Source organism: Pinus tabuliformis, chromosome X (assembly GCF_031772625.1).
Source record: "Pinus tabuliformis cultivar Carrire ecotype Pingquan chromosome X, CPIR1, whole genome shotgun sequence".
NCBI classification, from domain to species: domain Eukaryota; kingdom Viridiplantae; phylum Streptophyta; class Pinopsida; order Pinales; family Pinaceae; genus Pinus; species Pinus tabuliformis.
The window spans coordinates 464,406,470-464,414,225 of record NC_142308.1 but is presented as its reverse complement, the minus strand read 5'-3'; the positions used below and the strand labels follow the sequence as shown (position 1 = coordinate 464,414,225).

The following is a 7,756-nucleotide window of genomic DNA, read 5'->3' as shown; positions in this document are numbered from 1 at the left end:
CGACTATCCTTCTCGTGAAAGGTGGCTTTCACAAACTTCCCCAAAGTACACCCCTTGCACTGATCTGACTGCGCAAGTGTGCCTTTAGGAAGCCCTGTAGTGATTTGCTGCAGTATCTTCAAGGCTCCATGGTGAAGGTAACCCAATCTCCTGTGCCACAACTCGCCATCATCCCGGCTCACCAATCCTTCTGCCTTGCCTGCCATTGCTGCGCATCCATCTACATGCAACTGATAAAGGTTCCTCACTCGAACCCCTATCTTCCGGGTCTCACCAGTTGTCTTGTTGCGCAGGAAGGCCTTTCCCTCGCTGAAAACAACATCATACCCCTTGTCTTCTAACATCGCCACTGAGATGAGATTCTTCTTCAATCCTGGAACATGCATGACTTCCTTCAATACAAAAGGTTTACCAGACTCCCTCTCAAAGGAAATGGTACCGATACCGGTCGCACTGTATCTACCATCATCGCCCATCTCGATGTGCACTCCAAGATCTTTGTCCTCCAGATCAGAGAACAAATCTCTATCTCCCGTCATGTGAAAAGACGCACCACTGTCCAAGAACCACACTTGAAACCAAGCATGCGATCAATGAAAAATCAAGCTCAAACTGAGAAGCTAAGGCCTCTCCCCCTGCAGATCCAGCAGCTTGCTTGTTCTTCTTCTTCTGCGGACAATTTGTGGCATAGTGTCCATGCTGGTGACAGTGAAAACACTTCACCTTGGACATATCCTGCTTCTTGCCTTTCGCACCAGACTGAGAAGCTTTCTTGCTCTTCCCTTTCTTTGCTTTGGCAGCCAAAGCACAATTCTCTTCATCAGCTCCATTTGACGAAGATCCGTCCCTGGTACTCCGCCTGATCTCCTCCTGCACAAGATCTGACCATAGTCTTTCCCATCCTGGCAACTTCTCCCGACCATTGACAGAGTCCTGATAGGAATGCCAACTCTTTGGAAGACCAAGGAGAGCCAAGCTCACTAAGTCCTCATCATCGACAGTAACCCCCACACTTCCCAGCTCATCTCGACACTGAGTGAACTTCGTGAGATACTTGGGAATACTGTCACCCTTCTCGCATTTGATGTTTCTGAGTTTATCCTTGAGCGCCAGGTCGCTCTTGCTTTGGAATAACATTTGCAATCCGTTGAAAGACATTTTAACAACACTGCTGCAAATTCGATTTCCACCAGCTCAAACTACCCCAGAAGCAGAACCTCTACCTGTATGGTTTTTAATCATCAATTTCTTCCCTTTATGGTTGGTTTGAGCCTCCTTGATTTTAGCCAGCTCAATAACGATCCTCTTCTCCATGACCCGAGTTGGCCTCCCATGCCTACCAAACTTCCTTCTAACATCCCAAATTTCGAAGGAAATCTTGAAGAAGATCCCACAAATCATGTTCGATATTTTCATATGTGTTGTTCATCCAATTCCATCACTGAAGACGACATTCATCTTCGTCTATTCCAATTCACCTTTACAAGAGATGCTCCAAAGTGGTATGTGGACCAACTGCATGCCACCCATTCCACCTTCGCAGCTCTAGCCAAATATTTTTTGTCATACTTCTAGTTACCCCTATGATATCACACTGGTAATGAACTCATGACCTCTTTCCATCAATCTTCTGCCACATGCCTATCTAACCATGAATGGCATAGAAGGAGGAGCATATGTAGGGCTCCTGAATTTGGAGATCATGTTTATATGGATTGGTTCCATAGATCACTTTTGGCCCGCATAGGTAAAGATGTTGCCTCCCACTTCCCCGAGTTTGAGGAAGAAGTGCTCAAGTAGCTTTGAAATGTGATTTGATCTATGCACAATAATGATATGTTTATATTGTCCTTCCCGGTCTGCCTTGGCGTGGTGCTGCTAATGCATTGTGGGAATCCCATTCTTGGATCTATGTCACACCTTCAACCTCCACCATATCCTTAGCCTCATATGGGTGATAGTCAACCCAACAGGACTAGTTCCACTTACACCTATCCCCTTCCTACTCCTTCCCATGGAAACTCTTACCAAGGTTCAAGCATGCCATATGCATATCCCCATCTGCATGAGTCGATGCCATGGCCCGTTGTAGCTTCACCTAGTTATCCCAGTTATCCCAATGTTGTCACCAATTCCTTCTATCCTTATGCACTTCCTAGAACTCCAGCCTCTCAGAACCAGTGCCCCAACCTCCCATGCCACAAAAACAACCACCTCTTCAAGGTCAATTGTATGCTAAGCCCAATGAAACCCATCCCCCAACCCAAAGCAAAAGAATAAGGGGAAGGGTAGTTAACATTGCAAGAAGTTGAAATAACATTCCAGGAAGTTCAAGTTGATTTTATCAAATTTTCACTCTATTATATCCAATGGCTTTGTGGTGAGTGTAATGGCAGTGATGATCCTTCATATGAAGGCAATTTTTTTTTATCTAAATGATGATGTATGTATATTTAGAAACCCTTTAAAAATTCGAAGTTGCTGTAATTATGTGAGTCCTGTTTTGAAATGTACTTAGCAAAGGAATTGAAAGAAATAGTGAAATCTCCACCATGTGGATATAATTAAACGTAAGTTCATAGAAACTTTGCAAATATGACACCAAATATAAGTGTGAGATGGAATTGAAAGAAATACTGAAATCTCCACCATGTGTATATAATTAAACGTAAGTTCATAGAAACTTTGCAAATATGACTGCAAATATAAGTGTGAAATTACGTGAAACTGACGGACTGTAAATTGGATCCACCGACTTGTAGGTCAAACCACTTTTTACTACAACTAATAGGTGAAGGTAAAGATGGAGATCACCTTCATCCTGCCAGAAGAAAGCAAAGAAAAAACAGGTGCAAAGAGCGAAAAATTTTATATGTGCAGAAGCACATAGAGAAATTACGACCTTATAGGAGGATATTGTTACTGAGCAGTGGAGTATAAAATTCTGTAGCTAATAAAACGAAGATCCGAACTGTGCCAAATAGGCGAGGCAACCGACGAATGGAGCATTGATATAAGTGGTGGGTTCAGAGTGCGCATAGTCGTTGCGCTCGTCTGAAAAGCGGTCATTGTTGTCGGGTCCTCCAACTACAGCACCAACAAGAATGTTTGGGTTGGGACCGTTGCTATACAACGACTGGAAGCCATCGTTGCAGGAAATCTTTTGGGGATGGTTGTATATGGAAGGCAACGACGAACCCCTGTGATGTATACGTTCTGGAAATTTGGCGCCGTAGCCCACCATGTATGACATTCCCAGGGGGTTGTCTCCCAGTATATAGTCCACCTGTAAAGAAATATAATTTAGAAGATAACGATCACGGGTACGCCTAAAAGCACCGTCTGCGCCCCAAAGCATAAAAAAGCAGTAGTCAGTTTTTGTACCTGTCTTTTCGCAAGAGTACGTATCCGGGTTGGAGTAGCTATGATGTTCCCGCATCTCACCACTTGGTTGGAAACGCTTAAGTATTTTGCATAAGTAAAAAGCAGGAAAGTTGTGGACGTCACATATTGCAAATTACTATCACTCATGTCGAAGAGCAGCCCCCCTGCAAAATCTCAAATCAAATAAGTTAGCCTAGACTTTAATCATCGGCCAAACAAAACAAATATAGTACGGTCAGCCCCGGCTAGATAAAACTATAAAATTTATAAAGTCAGTATTGTGGATTCTCATGAAGATTAACCTGGTGTGTACTGCGCCTGAGAGGATGGTGTTCCGGGCAAGAGAGAGCAAATGAAGTTGTCAGCATGGCCCTTGTATTCCTCAAGAGACTTGGAATTTTCTGACAGAACTTCCTGCACACCGAAGGCAACATTTGGGGTGAACAACAAAATTGCTGAAACAGATATAATGATGCGTGCTTAATCCAATATAGTTAGGAGCATGACTGTAGTTTGGTGCATAATTTAACCTTAGCCAAAAGAACTCTGGTTCCTGCATGCTTTTCGTCCCAGCTCAATAAATTGACGTTGTCGTCCGCGCCAAAAGTCTGGCCATTTGATTGGATGTAGGTGAGATATGATGCACTGCCTGACGCTTTTTGCAACCATGCTGCTCCCCACAGTAATTCGTCCTGCAAGCAAAAGATTACGATGTCGTGAGGATCATATTATTATTCTCTATTACTTCATATATATTGTCGATAGATAGATGGAGCACTCACATGATATCCCGAGTAAGAGCAATAGAATGGGCACACTTCGGACTGGAGGGAGTCACTGTAAGCGCCTCTGTGTTTATCCGCGAAATCAAATACCTTGTCTCAACAAACAACAAAGACGGTGAGGTGAATGAAAAGATGAGAATTTGAGCTCTTTCAATCGTTGTTATTATACCTGCGTTGCAGTTTGAAGGAGAAGCTGAGAATAAGTACGGTCCGTTGTGCTGAATACCAATGACGCAGCTGCAAGAGCTGCAGCCGTTTCTGCGGCAACGTCAGAGCCTGGATGTTCAGCATCTATTTTATAGACATTGCGGGGTGTGTCCATGTCTTCGGGCCTCTCCCAGCACTTGTGATCCATATTCGGATCAGCTACCTGTACTTGCACCATTCATCATGTATCAATATGTGTATATCCATTATTCCATATTACATTCTGCAGTGTCAGTCAATATATACCTAATTCCATAGTACCTGCTACAGTGTCTGTCAATATATTCCATAGTACATGCTACATGACTCCTCTCTTTGTACCGTAAAAGGAATATATGCATTACCTGCACGTAAAGAACACCGGGATGTGCAGCGGCTTTAAGTAGGTAATCTGTGGCCCAACGGATGGCAGTTTTTGCATGGTCGAGGTCATCTCCCATGTACTCTCCGAATTCCAAAACGCTCCATGACAGCATGGTAGTCGTGAAAGCCATTGGCAAACCGAACTTCACATTGTCTCCTGCGTCGTAATATCCTCCCGTCAAATCCACCTGCAATGCAATTTAATATGAAATCAAATGTTAAACGAGGAAACCATCAATACAGCTCATCCAGATTCCAATATTGAATCCAGATTAGAAAACTGTTTAATGCGTGCAGGTGAAGGGATGACTGAATATACGTTTACTGCAGATCCATCCGAACGGGCGGAATCTCCTCGCCATCTCATCCGCTGGTTGGGAGGAAGCTTGCCAGATCTCTGACCTTCGAAGAAAAGAATGGATTTGGTGAGAGCATCTTTATAGTTCTGAGACATAGAGGATGCACGTCCCCCATAATATGTATAATGTGCGGCGGCTTCTGCTGGTGTCGCCATTGCCATCCATAGTAAACCTAAAATGAATGCTAGCAAAGAAGATGCACAAGCTTCACTCCCCAGCTCCATTTCTCAAGTAACTACAACAGCCACAATGTCAAATGGGTTGCTCCTTTGCTACACATGGGCAGTTATGCAGCGGGAAGGAGGAGAAAGGTGAATTTATAGAAATTTGAATCAATAAAGTTCAAGGATTGACGATAAAGTCACTCCGCATATCAAGGAGCAGCGGGAATGTAAATAGGGCCACCCATTGACAAACAATTCCACCGTACGGTCTTTTCTTTCGAAACGGCGGCGCGGGAACGTGAAAACAAAGAGTGCACGGTACACCACACTCCCGGAAATTCAGAAAATGTGGCGCTCATCTTGGAAATCTTGTGAAAAAGCCGTAGCTGAGTAAATATAACCGTTTGGGACAATTGCACTAAGGCGAAGAACGTAGATTGTTCTTTGTTCTTTGGGAGCGGTCAAAGGAATTGAAGGTCAGATGATAAGCAGTAATTTACGAAATTATGGCGTGAAAGTGGGTGACACTAATGACGTTTGTATCGCCCGTGCACATGGCTATATTGTTTCTTTGTCAAGCTCATGTTGTGATTTCTATACACAGCTAAATATCAGCTATATGCGGAGTAGGACGGCGCCATGCTTGTCTGGCGCACACATGAAAGATGATGGATGCGGTGACGCACAAAGAATGAAAAATGAATTGAAGGCCAGATGATAAGCACGGGTTTAAAGGACACTTGACCAGTAATTTAGGAAATTATAGCGTGAAAGTGGGAGACAGTAATGAAGATAATCAGAGAATTTTAGGGCAAAAGAAAGGATGGAGACATAAAAAAAAACTGAGACGTTCGTAGTTTGTATCGCCCATGCACATGGCTATCAACTATATGCGAAGTAGGACTGCACCATGCTTGTCTTGTCTTTAGAGCAGGAATGGCGCACACAGATTTCCATACATGACAGGATCGTGATAGGTTCAAAGCATTTTCGCAAATCCAAAAGCAAAGACTTAATCAAACTTAATGAGAGGATATTGTAAAAACTTCGCAACAGATAGATTGTAAAAATTAATGCAAAAATAGTTGGTTCATTATTTGATATTATTGTTGAAATAGCATTATAGATGTATTTAAAGATCAACTGATCCGTTAAAGAGCACTTTGAATAACACAATACTTATTTAATTAATAATGCTAATTTGAATTAAATAGATTAGTGGTTAGATTTTTTTTTTTTTTGGGATTTAACTGCTTTAAGTAAGTCATCCATTTATGACCATTTCCATGAGAGATAGTCGTAACTACTATTTTCTCATGATTTTTGAATAATCCACTTAGCACTCATTGCATCCTGTGATGCTCACAGGGTGAAGAAGTGGGATTGAAACTAGTGAAATAAATCACATAGCGTCAATCATCACTTCTAGGGCTTGCACCCAATAACTAGGACTTCCGGGGAGGTCACCCATCCCAGATCCCCTTTGGCTCAAGCGCCCTTAACTGTGGAGTTTTTCCCACAATCAAGCCCACTTAGCTTGCTACCCCATTTGCAAAACCTTAGCAAGTATTGTGCCTCATGGACCATTCAAGTAGAGTTCCCTTCACTCTTTTTGAATTAAAACACTTATATGGTCAACATTTAAAAGAAAACAATCTAAAATATAATTAAATTATGATTTATTTTAAACTATAATAATTAATATATATGTATCTATATTTTAAGATTTTTAACCATAAAGATTTTCCTCCATTTTATTATAGAATTTTTAAATTTTTAAATAGACTTTGTTATAATACTATGGATAGATATTACTATAGATCAATATTATGGTTTACTAATATCATATATCCAAAAAATCATCACCCATATTTATATGATGTTTTTTTTAATTAATTTATTTAACTAAAGGAGAAGACATAACATAAATAATTTTAAAATATCTCAAATTTTGATTTATTACTACTACTAAGAATGTTTTAAAAAACATTTTGAAGATTAAGTCTCTACCATCCACCTAGTTGATAATTAAACTAAAATTATAAAATCCATATTTCAAAATATAAACACCTATCCACTTAATTATTACACCAAGCTCTATTCTTATTATATAACAAGTATTTATTTGTCAACCCCAATACAACAATTAAAAATATTTATCTATTTTTAATCCCCTTGTAATCAATAAATGATTTTTCTATTAGACTTGGTATATATATATATATATATATATATATATATATATATATATATATATATATATATATAATCATGGACATTCACCCCGACTTTCTCATGTACATTGTTAACTTATAAATATGCTATGCTACAATACTATGCGTCAAATTGATTGAGTTAGAATGGGTGGGTGTCTGAGGAGAAAAGAGGAGGAATGAGAAAGAGTGATTGAGAGTCAAAATGTTAGAGAGATTCGGAAGAGGGTTCAGACGCGAGAGAGGGTAGAGATGGGGTTAGAGGTGGGTTAGAGAGAGAG

The 7,756-nt window shown here is 40.7% G+C and overlaps 1 protein-coding gene across 1 annotated transcript; it reads right to left on the bottom strand.

Moving 5' to 3' along the window:
* Window positions 1-2,950: 2,950 nt before the first annotated feature.
* On the bottom strand, window positions 2,951-5,322 carry LOC149140653 (endoglucanase 1-like). The gene is made up of 8 exons (XM_089453155.1): window positions 5,059-5,322; window positions 4,721-4,927; window positions 4,339-4,539; window positions 4,167-4,259; window positions 3,915-4,076; window positions 3,687-3,798; window positions 3,385-3,548; window positions 2,951-3,286 (listed from the first exon to the last, which is right to left on the bottom strand). Exons 1-8 carry the CDS (start codon window positions 5,320-5,322, stop codon window positions 2,951-2,953), a joined length of 1,539 nt encoding a protein of 512 aa, XP_089309281.1.
* Between the last annotated feature and the right edge of the window lie 2,434 nt (window positions 5,323-7,756).

What these genes read in the sequence shown, in the direction of transcription:
- LOC149140653 (XM_089453155.1), bottom strand. Translation starts at nt 5,322, where the DNA reads ATGGAGCTGGGGAGTGAAGCTTGTGCATCTTCTTTGCTAGCATTCATT. An exon ending in TCCTTCAAACTGCAACGCAG is followed by an intron (nt 4,260 to 4,338) that starts GTATAATAACAA and finishes TGTTGAGACAAG; the next exon opens with GTATTTGATTTCGCGGATAA. An exon ending in GTACTCTTGCGAAAAGACAG is followed by an intron (nt 3,287 to 3,384) that starts GTACAAAAACTG and finishes ATTTCTTTACAG; the next exon opens with GTGGACTATATACTGGGAGA.